At 42.0% G+C, this 21,328-nt stretch overlaps 1 protein-coding gene across 1 annotated transcript in view; it reads right to left on the bottom strand.

Annotated features, from left to right (window-relative positions):
- Positions 1-21,328, bottom strand: part of PKHD1 (PKHD1 ciliary IPT domain containing fibrocystin/polyductin) — a 453,696-nt gene that overhangs the window by 360,614 nt on the left and 71,754 nt on the right. Inside the window, exons 34-35 of the mRNA XM_036916397.2 lie at positions 20,317-20,536; positions 14,049-14,199 (exon numbers count right to left, since the gene is read on the bottom strand). Coding sequence (XP_036772292.2) covers positions 14,049-14,199; positions 20,317-20,536 — 371 coding nt within the window. The remainder of the gene's footprint in view (positions 1-14,048; positions 14,200-20,316; positions 20,537-21,328) is intronic.

The following is a 21,328-nucleotide window of genomic DNA, read 5'->3' as shown; positions in this document are numbered from 1 at the left end:
TGGTGCAGGAGGACCTTGTCCTCTCTCCTGGTCATATTGTTCCATTTATTCAATGTCTTAGTAAAGCCCTCAGATAGTGTCCTTCAAACTCATATTAATCAGTGCCAGGCAGAAAGAGAAGAAAATATATTTGCTTCTGCTTGGCTGTGCATACTTTTCCCCTCTGGGAAGGAAAAGAAGTTAAATGGCAATGCTTTCAGGAGACTGGTACTGAAGCTGTGAGCCCAAAAGTTGAGGTCCTTGATTTTGACATTTATTCATGGAGGGGCCTTGGTCAGTTGGCCATTATGTACTCCATTACACATACATAGGTATTCACTACACAGGGAAGCTAGGAGGTTTAATTAATATTTGTGATGTGCTTGGGAAAACCCATTATAGAACCAGACACTATAACAGACCATTTCTTTCCCAAGATTGATCTTTTTCTTTATTATTAGAGGAGGGTTGTCTCACATGGAACTGGGATAAGCTATCCCCGTTGGGAGATGGTCCATCATAAAAACAACCACTGTCATTTTGAAACAGGAAGGTACACATCACAAAAGAAACACATAACTGATTTTGAGGTCCTGCAGGCTACTGAAGGTATGTGTGTTTTATGTGTCATTATGCTTTCTCGTTTTCTTGTTTATTTGTTTATTTGTTAAAAGCAAATACTCTACTGAAATCTAGGGAAGATTTACTCTCTCTCCTTTTCACTTAGCCAGTTCCCTTATACAGAAAAGGCACCTTGTTTCACACACACCCATCCAAAATTCCATGCAACCACAATGCCCTAAGTTATCAAAAAGGACTGTGAGGAAGACCAGAGGAAAAGACCTTCATTTACAGCAAGAAAGGGGAAAAGGTAGACATTGAGGTTAAGTGTTGGCTGATAGCCCCAATGTCCATTCTCCAGCTTCCCTTCATCAACAGCCCCATGATTTTTCTTGCCAGGTATCAGTGCTTTCATATTCTTAGCCAGGTGTTAAGATGAGATTAACTCCACTCTAAGGTCCCCAGGTGACACAATTGGCCAAAAACAACCAGCAAAGCCTATCACACTGTGCATAGGGCAGTGTCATCAAGTACACTGGTTTGGACCAATAAGTCATAAGGGGATTCTGGGAAAGAAACTTTCTCCTTCTGAGACCATGCCCATAAAAGACCCTTTCATTCCTATGCAATGTGATGATGAGAGCAAGCAACCCTGGGAGCTACTGGCAACTATCTTGTGGCCACAGAGAAGGCAGCCTTAGTTTGAATCTGATCCTATGGACTGCAGGGCAGAGATGTGGAAAGAGCCGTCTCATTAGTGAGAACTGAGCAGCTGGATCAAGCCCTGCCTACGATTCCTGAGCCTGTTCTGTGAGCCACTCTGTGGATCTCTTTATCACTTAAGTCCATGTGAGGTGTTTTTCCATTCCCCCTTGTGAATGAAGTCTTCATAATAAAAATTTTTTAAGTAAAATTTAAAGAGACAAATGAGAGAACATGAGTGTATGGAAAATACCTATAAATAGATTATATAGATCTCTGGATATAGATATAGACTATAGACAATAGACATGCATATATGTTCCATTTGATGGAGAACAAATGTTCTTTATGCATAATATCCCAGAGGGATTCTTAGGAGGAAATAAGCAGAGACTTAACACAGGCAGAAATGACAGAAAGAGCCATGTCTCCTTACAAATGCCCACAATTTGCAACAATACTGCAAAAGGTGATTAATTTCTTGGCAGTAGAAAATCCACAGAGGATCTTCAGGGCATATGGACTGGGGGTAAAAGTGGAAACACCCCACCAGTGAAAGGTGAGGAAAGTGAGAATTCAGAGTATAGAAAGATGCTGATCTTACCCCACTAAATACCATCAGTCCATAATTTCTGCCTAATGGTCCCATCTTATAGTCCAACTTGTCATGCCTGCTACCAGGACAGGATTTCAGGTGGACTCATAGAGAAGAATTAAAGACACCAGGTGGAAAGCAGTGGGTCAACCACAAGGCTAAGGGTTAAAGGTGGCATCATTAGTCACCATCTAGAACTGGCTAGATTATGTGCAGTCACAACTCCAAATCTCCACAGGCACAACACAATAAATGTTTATTTCTTGTTCACACAAAGTTTGCTACAAATGTTGGCAACTCTTCAGCATAGAACAACGGTCCTCTCTCAGTTGATGCCACTCACTGGGCCATTTCATCATCATAGCAAAGGAAAAGAGAGGGTTGGAGAGTCAAGCCCTAGAAATTCAATGCATCTACCCACATTCTAAGCAAGCCATGTGGCCCTTCAGACTTTAAAAGAGTGTGAAAGTGGGAAGCTTCCTTGTGCTCAAAACAGATGACAGCTGGATATGGGAGACGGCTGTCACAGAGACTGAATGCATACCTATCTACATTATCCTAGTTAAAGGAGAGAAACAGTTCTGGAAAATTAGTTAAATATCATTAATCTTAGGAGGTTAGCAGTGCTTTCTTAGAAGTAAGGAAAAACTTCACATTTGTCCTGTGCTGCATCTGCACCCCATCAAAAGGAGAACCCAAAGAAACTGGCCCAGTGGTTATCAAACCTCAGAAAGACCAGAGGTTTCTTTGGTAAATCAACAGAATTGAGACATGCCTTTTCTATTTTTTTTGTTTTCATTGACTTTTTTAATGTATAGAATCCTTTCAGCAATTCATTCCTCATTAAACGTCTGCTTCAAAACACTTCCTTCCTTCCTCCTTTAGAAAGGACACATTCCTCCCATTTGGGGGTGGCCAGGACGATCCCTCAGTGCATCCTGCATGGAAAGGCTCTCCTCATCTGCACATTCTTCCCTTGACTTGCACTGATGTTGGTTCCATAGAGAACGGCAGCCAGAGAGATGACCTCTAACACCACTGGGGTGAGATACTCCTCCATCTACACACTGCCAGGACCTTCCGTAGGCTGCCTTTAGCCATGCGCAACCAAGGGGCAGAAGACGTAACCATCCTACCAGTGGTTGAAGCAGTCCGTGAAGAGTGCAAGAAGATAGTAACTAGGTGAGCCAGCAAGAGCAGCCATATTCACCTTCCACACATCTGCCCGGTGAGATTAGCTCTGTCTCCTCAAAGCTGGAATGAAAGCCTATGCCTGAATCAACCACTTTATAGACCCAAGAGCAGGTTAACATCAATCAACCCATACAAATGACAGCACTGTAAAGAGAATCTTCCTCTCTGAGTAACAGTTTTTATCAAAAACCAGTTCAACACTCTCTTAATTCTCCCTGACACCCTTGTTTCTCTCCTTCCGGGTCCCCTTCTGCTCTACTGTAAAACAACTCCTGGGAAAAGGGAGTTCTTTCTCTCTGAGCTGAATGTTCAGTTTGACAAAATCAGTTGCCATAACCCTTTCCATGTTTGAACAACCACATTCTCCCCAAAATGAGGTGTCATTTCTATTCACTGTTACCCAAGTTTTGCCACCCTTGGAGCTCCAGCTGCCACTGAGGCCAGGGAGTCAAGGCTCCCCCACCTCTCTTACAAAGGCGCATTTCCGGGGCAGCACTGTGGGTCTTGGCGAAGGAGCAGACCTCTGCCCAGTGTACTAACAGCAAGAGTCTTGGAGAGGAAGATGAATGGCCAAGCAAACAAGACTTAAAAGAGGACGTCCTTGAAAGGAAAGCCCAAGTTTTCCAAATTAACTGAATCATCTATTTCAAGACTGAGATGATTATTTTCTGTTCAAACACAAATGCCATATATATTTGACTCCAAACGTGTTATTTCATAGCTTTTAGCAAAATAGAAAAGTAGTTAGCATGTCTAATAAGAAACCATGTAAACGAGCACTTAGGAAACTCATACTGTTTCCTCCTCCAACACAAACATGACCACACACACACACACACACATGCACAAACACACACACACAAAAAGCAGAGCTACATCTAATATCTGAAACCCATTCAATGAACACCTGAGACCCTTTATACCCAGAGGGGAGCCTGCTCAGAGTTGGGTGCTCTTAATTCTCCATCAGGCCTTGGGGAGGATCATGACTTACTAGAATGTCTCCAGGACATGAACGAATGGACCTCTGAAAGCACTAGCTTTTTCTCTCACATGAAGAATTAAATATGCGGATAATGTAACATAGCCACATATCACAGTTTTCATATTCCATTGCTAAGGACTTCCAGTAATCTATCCATGTCACAGATAGGAAAACTGAGACATGAGATTGCAAAACTGAGTCATCCAAGGGTACCAGTGAGTCAGCACAAACTAACTCAAACATTTCTGATTCTTCATTCAGCAAGCCTCCCTGCTCCTGTTCGGTCCAAAGAACCATATTATGGGGCTATTCTCCCACCCACAGCAGCTTGTCCACATGCCTAGCTGAAGGCTAGCTCAAGTCCCATACTGCGGAAGGCCCACAAGAAATCTGATCATTACATTCCCATAATCAGACTCAAAATGAGCCCATGGATTTCTGCATATTAGATTTCACTAAGAAAAGTCCATACACTATTTATTTAGACCAGGACAGTTTCCATTTACAAAGCTGTGCTTTAGAAGGAAACAATCCCGTCATGTCCCAATGGGTCTGCTCTCTGCCTATCATTAATAGAGTTGTTTTTACAGGGCTGAGAAAGCTGTTTTCCACTGAGAATAGAAACTATTATTTTAAGATAAAAGTTAAGGGCATTATACCTGAGATGATTCAAACTCCTGTATGGTAATACAATCATTACTCAGTGAGACTATAACAACTGGAAATGATAAGGACTCTTCTTGGCCAAAATATAACAGACGCTTCAAAATCATAACCTCATTTCCTGTCACCATACATTGGTGTGAGAGCAACAGGCTGAAGTCATGACCTCATTTAATACCACGAGTCCTTGGGAAACATAAGTTAATTTGTTCAGAGGATTGAAGCCTGTATTCAGGCTAAATTCAGGGAATTGCCTGAATCCCCTCAGTTTAAAGAAAACAAGAGAGAAGCAGGCAGTCTTGGTCTCAGAAAAGTGGCAAAGCCTCTTTTACCCACCAGCCTCTGGTTATGATGCCACAGTAAATGCTGCCATAAACTATAAACCTTAACTTTCCATGCCAGTTTACCCAGCACTCACACATTTATAATCTTTCTTAGATGTGTAGCCCTATTCTGCATTTAAGCGAAAGTAGTCATACCTAGTACATTACAAGGGGTTCCTGCTCGTGAGATACTGCGAAGTGCTCTACATGCGTGTGATGTACATGTATGCCCAGCACCATATGACACATACATAGAAGATGGGCCTGAAATCCCGATTTATTCTAGAGCCCAGTTCATAACTACCACCTCATAATGCCTCTGTTGGGTATTTAGGTTCCTCCTCTAGCTACATTGTTATATGTATTGTCTCCCTCTCTCCAAAACCTGCAAGTCAGGTAGTACCTCCTTCAGCAATTGGAGGGCCAAGTGACTTGCCACACAAAGTCAGACAGGGGCATTGCTAGAACTAAAAGCCGGGCCTCAGGAGTCCTGGTCACCATGCACCCTATTTGCCTCTGCCGCCTGCCTAACTATCCTAAAGAGGTGAAGCCCCTTTCTGCTGTGAAAGTACCTACTTTCCCAACTCACCCTGCCCTCAAAGCGGGTAACTGGTGTACATTAGGAGCCTCATTTCACAGAGGAAGCATGGGCACAAGCGACTCATGAAGTTTCCTCCAGGTCAGGGGGTGGGAGGGCCGGGGACCGGTTGAGTTCCTGCATCTTAGGTCCCAGGCCCACCAACCGGGGGCCAAGCCCACTTTCCACACTCCTCCCTCCACAGGACACAGCCCTGAATAAAAAAGGTGGTTTAAAAGGAAGACAACCAAGAAGAGAGAGAAGAGAAGGATTAGGAGGAGAAAGAAAGTGAGGGGAAGGGAAGGGAGAGGAAGGAAAAGAGATGAGAAGAAAACTCAGAAGAAAAGGAGAGGAGAGGAAATCAATGCGGAAACTGTGTTTTTGTGTTTCCTTGAGAGAAGGAACAAAATCAGTCAGGGGATGGAAAGTAGCTTCAAATTAGCCTCTAACTAACTATACACATTATATAGAAAATGTGTAGTTTATCCCATTGCTGTAGTACCCCAATTTCCTAGGAGAATCTCTCCAAACAAAAAATAGGGATCAAATGAAGCAGTGTGGTTCTGCTTTCTTAACAATAACCCAGTTCAGATACGTGCCTTTATCCATCCAACCTTCCCTCAAAGAGGAATCCAGTGGGGACCCCGCCCTCAGAGAGCTTAGTGCCCCGCTGAGAGGTAAGACATTTTAATAATTAATATACATAATTTAAATGCATAAAAGATAAATTCCTTATGATAAAGTACTACGGGATTCCCCAAAAGAATAATCCTTCACTGTTAAGGAAATGAAAATCTACCTGAGGAAAGAGTACATTAAAGAGCCCAGGAAAATTAAAAAATAGAAATATTTCCTACGAAATGGCGATGATTTAACCAGTGAAATGTCAGGGTTGCCTGAGAACTGTTTCGTAGGCACTAGGATAATGGACGAGGAGAGAGACCTGTGGAGTCTTGGTTTTGTCAAATCCAGTGACACTCGAACGCCACAACTTTCATCAAAGCACTTTTAATTTAAGAACCCCTCCATAGCACGACTGATATGAATGTGGGCACCAGGACACATACCCTCATCTTTCCATGTGCTTCCTTCTTGTGCTCTGTCCCAGCTGCTTGCATCTGTTTGCCACTCACTGACCCCTTAATCCCACAAAAATCTGCTCTTTCTCCCCACCAATATTGTCCTATATGCTCAAGGGTCACTCAGGCCCTCCTGATTAAGTTCCTTCTGACACCCCTCATCACACCTTCCTTCAATCTCTCCCCTCTCCCAGGCTCCATACACCAAAGCAAAAGTTTTCAAACATACATTTAGCAATAGAAACTCTTCTTTCCAACGAGATCTTGCCTAAAGCTCCATTTGATTAACACAGCTTTATAGTAAGACTTGAAATCAGACAGTGCAAGTCCTCAGAATTTAGGCTTTTCAAGGTAGTTTTGGCTAGTCATTGCATTTCCATTAAATTTTTGAACTGGCCTGGAAATTTCACACACACACCCCAAAAAAAGAAACCTATTAGGGTGTTTTATTGGAGTTGTATTGACTGTAAACAATAACTTAGAATGTACAACTTAACAATTACTGAGAATTCCACTAATGGATCTCTTTATATTTCCTCTGATTTGGATTCATTAAGCTCCTTACACCTGTGGGTTTGTGATTTATTTCAAATTTGGAAAAATTCTGGCCATTATTTCATTATTTTTCTATCCCTCCTACCTCTACCACCTTTTCCATACCCCCTACCTACATAAGCAGCCCTGAATGCCAACCTCTAATCGTTCCACCCATTAAAACTGTTTCTCCCCTGCTTGAATTCTATGTGCCTGGGCTGTGCCTGGAATAGTGCTCTCAGAAGGAAAGCCACTCTCCCATACATTTCGCTTCCCTAAAGGATCACAGCCTTGTGCTATTATCCAACACCTGAAATATATTTTGACTAGTGTTATAGTTGTGTATGGCAGGAGGGTAAGTCTAAAATGCATTCCTTTCTCATGGCCAGAATCAGAAGTCTGCCCATTCACCTTTAGGAGCAATGCACTACAGATCTAAGTGAGCCATCTGTCAGAGGGACTCCGTGAGGTTTCCAAATATGGAAATGTATGGTTTCACCTCTCCAAAGCAGGGTCTTCCGGTCCCCTTCCCAGAAGGAGCAGAATTTGGATTGCCAGGATTCTGGAGCTGGGCAGAGGAAAGAATTGAGTTGGGGGCAGGGTTGGGGGACGGAATCAGGAGAGGTTGGCCTCCCTCTAAAGAGTAAACAGATCTTCCGCACCCTCCGGATTTCAGTAGCACCCTCCACCCCCATCTCCCCTGGGCTTGGTATCAAGCATCTAATTAATATCTCACTAATTCAGTTTGTCCGGAATTTATGCCTCTGCTTCGCGGAGGGAGGAACAGGAGATGCCTGACGGGGCCAGCCAGGGTCATGCCGTGGGCACCTAGCTCTGCACAGAGGATTTCAACCTCCTCTCAGTGCCCCGCCTCATACCCATTTCTTGGTACTTAAATTTCTCTAAATCCAAAGCTTTTCTAGGGTTTTATGGGGCAAACTGTCTTGCTTTTTATCTAAATTTCCCTTTGCAGGAACTTAGTTTTGACTTTCCTCCACCCCACTGAGCCTTTTGCCACTCCCCTGTTAACATTTCATATTCACATAATGCTTGTGTTTGTGCTACACGTCTCCCCATTTCATCAAGGAGGAGGTGTATGCCTCTGATCCTTATTCTTCTTTTATGAGACCTAAGTGAAACAGGAGGTCCTTGACTCTGGTTAAGAATCTATTCTTAAATATATTAAACTTCACAGATGCATTTTCAACAATTTTTATTTTGTTTTTGCTGTTTTGGGGAGCTTTTTGTTCATCCCTGTTTCTTGTATCCCGTATCATCTTCCTTCCTGGATTAATTTTACAGTTTGCACGGTATGTCATGTTTCAGAGCATGCGCAGGGCTATAAACACTTTTGAATTGTATATAGCGTATACGACTTTATTTTGTTTTTACTTCAGATAGTATTTGACTGGGTACAGGACTCTAGGTTTAAAATCATTTCCCATATAACTGTTAATATCAATGCCCCAGACTTCTTTTTTCAACTGTTATTAAAGATCAGATGTTCAGAGAAACCTCTTCAAGTTATCACACAATGAAATTGCTGGGTAAAACATCTGGATGAGAGGAATGGAAGTCCTGGGAGGCAGAAATGAGGTGAATGCTGCTTTTCTTCCTTTTTTTCCTTCCCTGAGTCTATCCGGGATTTCCAGAGCTGCCTCAGGCCTGGCCAAGTTGAATAACAGCCAATCTACAATGGACCAAACCCATCTCCTGTCCCTAAACAAATAATGCCTCTTTGTTTGATGAGCTGTTCTTACGACTTCATGGTGAGAGCCACAGATCCAACTGCTCTGTGTACACAGGGACAGAGAAAAAGAAGAGAGACAGAAGGAGGGGGAAGGTCAACCTCGCAGTTCCCGCAAGCAGTCCTTTCATTCATTACCCTGATACCTGCCTGGACTCTCAGCCTGGATTCTCCCAGAGCAGCAGTGAAGCTGTACTCCATCAGTTTGCTCTAAACTTGCTTTGCATTATGTTTATTCTGCTGTGGTACCTCTACACATCCAACCCGATATGCTATTTGTCCTTCAAAACTCCCTCAAAACCTCTGGTTGTCTTATGGCACCTTCTTGTGTTTTCTAGCACTTCTCAGATTTTTTTTCTTTTTCTAACGTCTTCTCTGTTGCTTCAGCATATCACAACAATACATAGTAGGTATCATCAGTGTCTTCTGAGGAAAAGTGTACCTATGCTAAAATGAAAAGATGACCGTGATGTATTCGTTCATTTAGAAATCCATTCATCCATTCCACAGTTTTTAATGAGATCTGTCAGGTGCTAGGGCATAGTCCTGAGCATTTGGAAACAGCAGTGACAAAGCAAAGTTTCTCTTTTCAAGGAGCTTACATTTTAGAGGGCCATCAGGCCTTTAAAAAACACAAGCTGAAGAACAATATAAACAACACAATAGCACCTTTGTGTGCACATGGGTGTGTGTACACTTACATGTGTGTGTATATAATCTTCAGAAGTCAGGATTGGAGAAGCAATATGTGAGACGGTTTGTTTCAACTGCCTTTGTTTATATTTCTGTATTGTTTATTAGCACAATTGACTTGGGTTCTCTTCTAGGCACCAGTGAACAAAGCAGGCCAATATTTCTGCCTACTTGGAAATCATATTCTAACAAGAAAAGTCAGATATGAAATAATAAATATAATAAATAAGTACCTTATGTAGTAAATTAGCAGGTTATTAAGGACTATGGAAAAATAGAACAGAGTAAGGGAAATTTCAAGATGATAATAGAACAAGCAGCACTGGGTTGCAATTTTAAGTAGGGTGGTGAGGGTAGACTTCATTGAAGAATTAACAGTTCAGTAAAAAGTGAAAGCAGTATACTTGAAAAAGGAGGGGGCAGAGTATTTCAGGCAGAAGGAAGAGCAAATGCAAAGGTTTCAGTGTGGAAGCAAGGCTGGCATGTTCCAGGAAGGAGCCAGTGGGCCTGCACCTGAGCAAGCAAAGGGGACAGAAGTGAGAGGTGAGGTCAGAGAGGAAATGGGAGGAGAGGGTTGGTGCAAAGAATGGCCCTTTAGCTCAGTGTAAGTACTTGGCTTTCATTGTGAGAGAATTTGGGAGCCATCAGAAAGTTTTTGAGAGGAGTGAAATTATCAGACACATTCTGAAATGATCACTGGGGCTCCATTAGAAGGGAGGCAAGACGGAGGCAGGGAGGCCCGCTGAGTGAGCCTTGTAATGATCAGCACAAGGTGACGGGATGGTGGTAGACTCACTACAGACTGATCAGACTAATGGTCCAGCCCACAGGATTTCCTGATAAACTGATGTGGGTTTTGGAAGGTTAAAGATGCCTCCATGGCCTGAACCTGAAAAATAGAACTGCCACAACTGAGTTCAGGACTATGGTGGGGGGCAGGGAGGGAAGGTGAGTAGAGATCAGTTCCATTTAGAATCTGCCAGATTTGAGATATCATTTCCATATCCAATGAAGATATTAGTAGGCCACGAGGTTTGGGGATCTGAAGTCCAGGAGAGAGCTCCAGGACAGAGATTATAGTTTGGGAGTCATGAGCATGGATGTGTTGTATTTTCAAAAATTTGGAAAGAACATTTTGGGAAGTTGGAGGCTAATTTTCTTACTACATGTAATTTTCCATATCTTTGAACACTTCGTCTTACTCAAGTTATCAAGTGTAAACTACGATGCGTGTCCCCTCCTCTCCATTCCCTCTGCCATCTCCCTAGTTCAATGATCTGTCGCCTGGTTGCAATGCCCCTGTCTCCCATGGATTTCGCAAGGCCTTCCACACCCAGCTACCAGATCAAATGACTAAAACACGCCTGTGACCTTGCAGTGACTCCGCAAGGATCACTTGCCACCTGGTGAATTAAAGAGTCAAACACTTACCCTGCCATCACAATGCAATCCCAGCCCATCTTCCCAAACCTAAAACTCATTCATTCTGCAAGTCCCCTTCACACACACCATGTTCTTCACACTGGTCCTGATGGCTTTTGCCTCAGTGTCTGGTGCATACCGGTTCCTCCACGAGAACACCATTTGCCTGAAAATGCTTAAACCTTGCCCATTCTTCATGACATGATACAAATGTCACCAACTTCAGGAGATCTCAGTGGACTGGCCCAGCTGGAGATAAGCTTTCCCACCTCTTACTCCTTACTCCATGGGGGGGCAGGAGAGTACAGCCCAGGCAACATTTCCCAAAATAACAGCAGGAACAAAGATACCAGCCCCAAGGGAAATCCTGGGAGCAGAGGGTTCCGTGGACAAACAAGTTCCTAATACTCCACATGGCAGCCCTCTCTTAGAAGTCCGTGTTATGCATTCACATATTGGATGTCCTCAAAAGTCCTCTGGTAAGGAATAATAGATAACCTATTGAAACCTCTTTCACAAATGTGTTTGACTTTGGAAGCCTTTTGTCAAAGAATACTTATTGGGATTCTGTGGAACTAGGATTCCAAGGTTTTCACACAGTACTTGGACCTCGACCTGAATCCTACCTGAATTCCAGTTCTGATTAAGCACCTGTCAGTGCTGGTTTTCCCCAGGCCCAGGCAATAGTGTATCCCAACATAGGTGACCGGTCCCCAGGCCCTAGCAGGGAAACCAGACATTCCAGCATCTATAGGGCAACCACATATCCCAGGACTGGTGTCTCCTAGGCCCTGGCACTAGCCTACTAGGTTTGGAGGGCCTGCCCCTCTGGTTTCAAAAGACGAAATGGAATACTTCTCCCACAATGACTTATGGACACATGGGTTATGTTGCCAAGTTACTAGCTTTGTGACCTTTCTCAGGTCACTTCTCTACGAACCTCAGTTAACTCCTCTCTTAAATGAGGTGGCTGGTCTGAATGGTGTCCAACGCTCCATCCCGCTGTGATGAACTGACTGTGTGTATCCTTCTTCAAACCGTATCTACTTCTGTACGTTGTCTCTCTTCCCTACTATTCCCAAAAAGGGGGAAGTCTCTTTCCACATTAGGAGTTTGCCCCCTTCAGAGCATGGCACAGGCCCTGGGATGCGGATGGAACTCAATAAATACATGCTACAGAAGTATTTAAAGATGAATGCGGCATTTATTCATCTTTTAATTTATAAAAATTAAATGGAATCTAAGCCAAAGGTTCTGGTCAAACAGCAAGTACTACGGAGAAACAATTCTGTATCATCTTCAAACACTCCCACTGGCGAACGAGCACTGCCAGGACCAGTGACACCAGCACCATCTCCAAAGTGAGCTGCAGTTCTCAGTGGCTTGTGTGTCAGAGTTCCCACCCCACCCGCATTCGGTGGGTACTAATATTACCGTCCCCATTTTATAGATAGGAACACTGAAGCCGGAAGCTGTTCAGTAACTCATCAGGAGTCGCCCAGGTGTCAGGAGAGGGATTCAAACCCAGCAGCCCATCTCCAGAGCCCACACCTAACCACTGCACAACCCATCTCTCACTGGCATTTGCTCACGTGCATCCCCACCAACCCCCAGTTATTACCCAGGCAGAAACTGAGGCCCAGAAAGGCATCAAGATTGCTCCCTGTCTTGCTGTTAGCTGTCCAACCACAGGTTTCTTTCCATGATACATCCTTGATACACAACATAGCTCAGCAAGCTCACCTCACTGCAATAAACTCTGGGGTCAACACTGCTGAGAAAAGGGCACCGGAGCAGAGTGGCAGCTGTGATCAGAGGCAACGCATGTAGTACTGAAGATGAAGAATTAAAATTGGCAATGAACTGAAAGGAAAGGGAGTATTCAATGGGCACAACAAAGCAAGAAGTGATGACCCTTTAACACCACGTAGAGGGAAAGAAAGGGGTGTGAGAAGCCTGGGTTGGTGGTAGAATAGACAGGCAGAGCCCAGGGGTGGGAAGGCAGACAGGAAGGAGTTAAGGAAGGACAGAAAAATCATGTTATTTGTAATTGCTTACATTTTTAACACTACTTCAGAATTACGGGAAAGTATGCCTTATAATCCCACACAGTCTAGTTTGGGATTGGGAAGCTTTGACTGCAGCAGCATTCACAAGAGATTCGGGTGTGTTTGCGGCTCAGAACAGACACCCAATGAATGTTTGTTCCAAAGAAAGGAGACAAAAAGAGAAAAATCTGAGCATTCCTTTCACAAAGAGAAAGGCACCTAAGGGAGTAGGTGCTCAATCAATATTATTTTTATCTGTGCACCGTAAGAAACCCAGTGAATTGTAAAAGATTATCTGATATCTTTCCAAAGAACTCTCAACCTCTGATACTGATTCTGGAAAATTCTGGGGACTTTTAAGAACACATTCTTAAAGCAACTACTCGGAGGTAGGTGGGTCAGATGATTTCACAAAGGATCTATGGAGGTAGAGGCTGGACCAAATGACTCTGAAGTCTTCTTCAGTTCTAATTGCCATGTAATCCCCTCGGAAGCCCTAAGTTTCCACTCTGCTCTCCCCAGAACAGAGATGAGCTGGACAGACCAGCAGACACTGTCATTCCATCAACTGAGGATGGCCGAGTGATTTGGAAATGTTCCAGAAAGGCTTGGTTACATTGTAGGCCATTTATTTCATGAAGAAATAAACCAGAGAGAGACCCTTTCAAATATGCACACAGAAAGCAGGACAAAATGCTGAGATTATCTGCTCAGAATTTGCTTTAAAAGAGCCCAGGCAACACTCATTTATTTTTGAGAAAATATATGATTAACCATAGTTAACGATGAATTCAGATGTTGTGCATTAGACCAGCTCCTCAAAGTTTGAGAGCATTTAATATTATATATCGCTGCCATTTGGACTAAATTGTTTTTTTAATGTACACAATATTACAAATTTAATTTGAGCTGTTTGAATCAGTCTGTAAGAAAGATTTGATTATACCTGAGTGTTCTGGCCCCGGCTCTTCCGTATCTCAGTAATCTTGGCGGTAATTGGCTGATTAGGCGTCTCACACTCCATCTTTGCCTCAGTTTCCATGGTAATGTTACAAGAGCTATTATAGATGAGAACTTCATCTCTTTCCACTTTAGGGCTGAAACGAGAGGGGAGGTTAAATGGGGTGTCATCAATCTTAATGAAATGCAATTATTTTTACTCTTATTAATCATTGCAAGCCATTAGCTTGTGGCAACTACAGGCCACCATTTGTCAAATTTTGCAAATTTCTGTAATTTTGTTTCCATTCTTTTATTGTTTATTTGTTTTCCTTTTATCTGCACACCCTGCAATGACAATGCACATGGTAAATATCTTTCACCAGGCCTTTCTCTTTTCCAAATCCATTAGGAACATTAGCAAAAGCTTCTCTAACCCTACCTCAACAAGCCAGGCATGCACAGTACTTTCAGTTCCAAAAATGGAAGCAAATGTTGGAGAGAGTTGGGTTTTTTTTTTTTTTTATCTTTTCCCCTTTCCTCTTTCTGTTCTTACTCACACTTAGTATTGGGGGAGTGAATTGCCTGAATCCCCCCAGGGCAGATGGAGAAATTGGAAACCCATACAACTGGCTAACTGGTCCCTAATTCCAACTGTGAAAAAATGAGCTCATTTAGGCTTTCAATTCCCTCTCCCCAGCTGATGGCAATGAGGCTCTGTTGCTAGCAGTGGAACATTAACTTAGTAAATTAATTAAACTTACTTAACAGCCCAGACTAAGGAGATTCGATATATGTGCCAGTTATACTACCAGCCACTCACTTTAAAAGTCCTCTTGCTTTGAGGAGAGAATCCAGACTGGATTTAAAATGAAAAGCAGCAGTGTAGCACTATAGAAAAATCTAAAAATATTCAGTCTAGACGAGGTGAGAGCATGGATATTGCAGGATATTTCCCCAACAGGTGTGATATTTAGTCAAGAATAATCCTGGCTTCAGACATTGTTGCAACTAACACAAAGATTATTAGTAATAATAATGCATGGTGTTTTATGCTTTTCAACAATTTCATGTGTAGGATCACATTTCAGCAGGTAAAGTAGACAGAGACATAACAATCAGTAACCCAAAGAGATCAGGGGATTTGCCTAAAGTCAAACACAAAAGTACAGCATCTCCAAGATTAGAACCCAGCGTCCTGTCTTCTATAGCAGTATTCTCAGGTTTTGCCATGCTGATTGAACATCAGCCACAAAGAGGGCAGACCCTGTGGGAAAACCAGGAAGGGTGATGAAAAGGGCAAAAGGTCACTGATTGAGAGACTATAAATCATGTCGAACTAGAGCACCTCTTTTCACATCAGTGTCAAAATGATTCTCCCACAGTTTGCTGGAAGTATTGAGCAGGATAGCTACCTTATTCCATCTTCTTCATGGAAAAATATTCCCAACTCCAAATCCACCCAATGGTGACTTCCCCACTGTTCTCTAGACCTCTCGTAGACTGTCAATATTTCAGCATCATGTGGCCCAGAACTGAACATACATGGCTTACGCTGTGGTCTCCCTTCAGCTGAGCCTTCCCTCCTATGGCACCCAACACTTCTGTGGTTCATTTTGTAGCCCCATGCTTAAATTAAGACGGTGGTAATCTCAACATCTTAGAGCCACAATTACCTGAGAATTTCCCCACGCTGTATTTGTTCAGCTGATATCCCGAGAGGCATATTAGGAGACAGAGGTTAGGCTTAGAAGCAGACGTGGTAGATTTGAATCCCCAAGCAGTTATTCACCATCTGTCTGACATACTAAAGACATGACTCTCTAAGCTTTGGTTTACACATTTATAAAACGGAGTTACTAATCACGAGAGTGACTATTTACAGAGCTGTTGAGAGGATAGAGTGAAATGCAGCTGACAATGTGATTTGCACAGAATCTGGCCTATAATAAGTGTCCAATAAAGGCAGGTCTTGCCATAGTTTTTGTTGGTAGTGGTGTTGGTGGTATTATTATTGAAATGTAAATGTGGGAACCGACATTCATTATTGTTACATGTCATCTCACTGATGTGCACCCATTGCTCCAATACATTTGAATCTGGAGCCTGTAATGTAGCTACAAATCTACTCAGCTAAACCATCATCCAGGGGGTAGACAAAGCCACAGGATAACGACAGTATCTGCTCCTGAAATGCCAGTTGTACGAGCTCTCTCTGTATATTACTATCACAAATTGCTTATAAACCCATGAGAAAAGAAAAGAAGTTGGTTTGCCACACCATCATGTTCCTTGTCAGTCAGTTCCCAGAGAGCTGTAGATAGTCGCCTAAATACAATAGTTCACTTCAACAATTTTTCAGCTTCATGATGGAGCAAAATCAATATGCATTCAGTAGAAACTATACTACAAACTTTGAATCTTGATCTTTTCCTGAGCTGACGATATGCCGTTTGATACTCTCATGATGCTGGGCAGCAGCACTGAGCCACAGCGCCCAGTCAGCCACGTGACCACAAGGGTGAACCACTGATCCCCTGTTACGCTTACAACCATTCTGTGCCCATACAGCCACTCTGCTTCTTACTTTCAGTACGTTACTCAATAAATTACATAAGATATTGAACACTTACTGATAAAATAGGCTTTGTGTTCCATGATGTTGCCCAGCTGCAGGCTAACGTAACTGTTCTCAGCATGTTTAAGGTAGGTTGGCTAAGCTACGATGTTCGGTAGGTTAGGTATATTAAATGCATTTTTGACTTACAATATTTTTCAACTTACAATGGGTTCATTGGGATGTAATCCCACAGTAAGTCAAGGAAGATCTGTACCTTCATTTCTGAAGACTCACAAACCATATGATGAATAATTCATTATAGAATGTTGTTAGGGATAACATAAGCATAGTTGAAGTCCCCCTTTCCCCTTTTTTAGGAAAATGAAAGAATATTTGCCCATCACCTCTCTCTGTTGTGGGCACCCCTCTTATGTTTATTATCTCAGTGGATCCTCAATCCTACCTACAAGTCTTGAACTTAGCATAGGAATGATCTGGGATGCCACTTGAACTCAAGGAGAAGAGACTGACTTCCTTTACAATCTTTATTGATCATGAGCTTCCACCCTCCTAATGAGCTTTCTTCTGCCTTTTCCAGGCTTTTCATCAACAAGGGGTTTGAGTAAAATGGGGTAAGTCCCTCTGCCCTCCTTTCATTTGTCCTTGTCAATGCACTGTCTGCCCTAATCATGTTCCTCTTGCTCTGAAAGAGTTTAAAACCCTTTCTGCTAGCTTAGACTTTTTAAATAGGCATTGGCTCCTATTTCTTCTTATATTTTTCCCTGATTATCTCACTAGAGACTTTTTTCATTAAAAAGCCATCACTAAAATTAACAGATGCACCAGGATATCAAAAACAGACTAACACTGACAAAATTTCAAAGTTTCTTAAAGCTACTATTCTGTTTTATTCCACAATAATCCTATGAATTAAGTATAAACATAAACATATATGTAAAATATACAGGTATATAGAGATAGATACAGAGCCTTAGATGATACACATGATACAGATGTGCATGCACAAGCACATGCACACAAATATTTATTTTGAGGGATTATGGTAAAATCCTTTGCCCCAAATGGTGGCAAAGAGAGTTCTAGAACCTAAGTTTCATGACTCCCCATCTATTGCTCTTGCAGTTGGTCTGATCAGATCCAAAAGCAAGCAGATAATCTTCTTGTATGTGGTTTCCAGATAGGCAATAAAAACACGTGCAGTCCTTCTGTCTCCCTTACTGTGGCCTGAAAATGCTTCTTATGGTTCTGAAATCTCATTGAACCTGCACAACTCCACAAGCCTCTGATCACTGATGCTGACAGTACCAGGTCATGCTAAGTACACTGTGGGTCAGAAGCTTCGAGCTCCAGACCTGACCCTGCATGCCTGTGTAGACTTCAGAAGATACAATCTGTACTTAGAATAGAATCTGAACTCCTTGCTAAGGCCACCAGGGCCTTACACACCTGCCCAAGCTCATCTAGAGCCACTTCCCGACTTACTGGACTCCTGCCCTTGTGGCCTCTAACAGTTCATGATCCTTGATGGGCCCTTTGCATTTGCTGCCCCCATTCCCTGACTCTCCATACTGACTCTCCTTCAGAGACACCTCTTCTGAGCTCATTGTTTACTGTAGCCCCCCATTATTTCCTATCACTTGATAGCCATTATCACAACCTGTGATCATCTTCTTCATTATCTGGCTCCCTCTTTACCCTTAATGGCAGTGGCTTTGTCACCTTATTCTCTGTTGAGTCACTAACTCCTGGCCCAGTATCTAGAACATAGGAGGTGCTTGATAAATACTAGGTGAATGGATGGATGGATGAACTGGGCATATTCTTGCCACAGATACACATGCCAACTTTGCCAAATAACATCAAATCCATCCAGGTAGTGGCTGCCAGGAAGACAGGCATTTAATGGAAATGGGTTGCTTGCAAAGATCCTAGAAAGTTGATCTCTGGATTTGCAAGCTATAATCCATCTTAAGAGGAATCAAGGTAAGTCATTTGCTACAAGATTTTCTTAATGCCCTTTGTATAGTTTACAGTGTATTTCCTGGATGTTGAATTAGTACATGTTTAGTAGATTAGGAAAAAATACATAAAAACTTGATGAAGAAAATAAATATGATCACTACTCCAGCCACCTAGGGAGAGGCACCATCAATGTTTTACAATACATCCTTCTAGCCTTTCTTCTAATCACCTGTTATATGTATATATATGCATTATATGCACCATTTGGATTAAATTAGTGTACTATTTTATGAACTGCACCTTTCACTTTCCAAATATTGTAAGCATTTCCCTCTTTGGTTAAATATTTTACACCATGATTTTTAAAAGCTTCTTAGTATATTATCATTTGAATGCATTCTTTATTACCAAACACATTTCATTTCAATTTTTTGTTATTATGCCTGAAACTCAAAGATAGTTTTTCATAAATATTACATATTTCTAATTGCTTTCTTAAAATCCCAGACATGAAATGACTAGTACAAAGAATTATAGAGTGTGATGAAGAAATTATAGAGCATGAAGAATTATAAAGTTATCAGTGCATACTGTCAAGTGATATTAACAGATGAGGGCATTAACTGTCAATAGGGTCTGAGGCTCAACGGCCCCAGCCTCCTCCTAGAGTGAAGACAAGGGGCACAGATCTCCAAAGGACAGTTCATGAATCTAGATAAAGTCCTCAAATTCAGTGGGGCGAGTGGCTGCCAACGTGCACATACTTCTTGGTACCCAGCATTAGTGAGTCCTGAAATCCAGTCTTACCTCCAGCACCCCATTTCCCACGTGGCCTTCAGGCCCAGAGGCTCCTCTCTTCCTCTGTCTAAACACAAACTTCGGGTGGAAAATTCATACTAAAACGAAGACTGTCTCTCTTAGGACATCAAAAAGTCAGACAACCATGAAAAAGGATGGTTATCGCTTTCATTCTGGGTAATTGGTCTTGTTTGGATTTATTTTTAATGGGAAAATAGGCCTTCATTAAATAATCATGTGTAGACTCTGTCTAGATAAGAAATAAAGACGGAATCAGGGCAGTGTTCACACTGATTGAACAACAACTGATTGGGGGAAATTAAGGCCATCCTGAGTTACCAACATGGTCACACTTTTTAAAAATTTGTTTATAAAAGAGGGTTTTACCTGGAAAGTTGTGGTTTTTACTTTGTTTGCTTGTTTTTTTTTTTACATTCAAAAAGTCCTTATAAGCTTAGAGCCTCTAAATCCTAGACCCACAGTAATTCCGCCTACACATCCCCCCTTCTTTTGAATAAACAATGTACAATCTGCTGGATTTCTCTATGACTTTTTTTCATACTTGTGAATCTGTTTGGAAAGAAAAGAAAAAGGAAAGGGGAAAAGAGAGCCTTCTGTTTTTCATAATGTCTAATCTTTTTCCCCATTGGCATTCACCAGATGTTGCTTTGGATCGGAAGATAAATATTAAAATCTAAGCAAGAACAAAGCGGGCTGTTTACTGGGCAGATTTTTCAGATGTTCTCTTGAACACTTGAAAAGACAGGAGATGCTTTGATATGCAGGCTGGCTGGAATCCACAGTGCAACGGTCCCTCCAGCCAGAGTGGTGGGCCTCAGTGTCCATGTCCACCCAGCCCATAGTCGTGACGTCTCCGTCAGTTCATTGGCTAAGCATTTGTGGCTAAGGTCAGGGAGGCAGAGGACAGGGTTACCTGATGAAGAGGCCTGAGAATGATGGCAAGACTGACTTTGTACAGTGATTTGGTGCAAAGATGCATCGGGAACATTCTTCGCAAATATAGAGGTAAGGCCATGGATCAGGCGGTCTCTCTGTCCCCACAGCAACAGTCAAATCACACTGCACGTAGGTGCAGCTGAAGGCCTCACAGCTCTCCTCCTCATGCTTCAGGCCACACAGGAAAGCCAAGGACACTGTAGGAAAAGCTCACCATTAGGCTACAAAACAATCACAGAAAAACTGGCACCTCACACTGTTAGATGAACACAGTTCAAGCGTGTCTCTTAACCAACAGGAAAATTAAGTTACCAGTTTCCTTTTTGTAAAAATGCAATATGTGTACATAATACATACAGAAGATTATAAGTTAGGTTTTTGTAAAATATGAATCATCATAAGAATTCATGTGAATATACCAGACAACAAAGCAGTGGAGATGCTCTTGAACCTGTGGGCTCCCTGCCAAGCCTGTCACCTTCCTCATCCTCAGAAACAACCACTTGCATTTTTTTAATAGTTCTTTTACAAAGGTTTGTATTCCTAAAGGAGAGACTGTTGAGTTTTACTTGTTTTTTGAGCTTCATGAGAGAATATGTGACATATTCTTAGACCTGCTTTTCTTAATAAATATTATGTTTCCAAGATTTATCTAAATTATCAATGTAACTGCTACGTATACATTTTTGCTGCTGTTCAATACTGTATTGAGTGAAAGGACTACAATATATTTTATCTATTCTCTTCCCAGTGCACTTTTAGGTATTTCCCAGTTTTTACTACTACAAACATGTACAAATTTCCTTTAGGGTATATGGCTTAAAGAAAATTGCTTGTTCACAGAGTAGATATAAGTTCAACTTTACAAGATAATGCATTATTGTTTTCAAACTGATTGTGCCATTTTACCCTCCAACCAGCTATATTTATGAGTTCCCATTAACTCACATAATTGTCAACACTTAAGATATCAGACTCTTAATTTTAGC

The sequence above is a fragment of the Manis pentadactyla genome, chromosome 16, assembly GCF_030020395.1.
Source record: "Manis pentadactyla isolate mManPen7 chromosome 16, mManPen7.hap1, whole genome shotgun sequence".
NCBI lineage: Eukaryota > Metazoa > Chordata > Mammalia > Pholidota > Manidae > Manis > Manis pentadactyla.
This window is presented reverse-complemented; position numbering and strand designations above follow the sequence as displayed.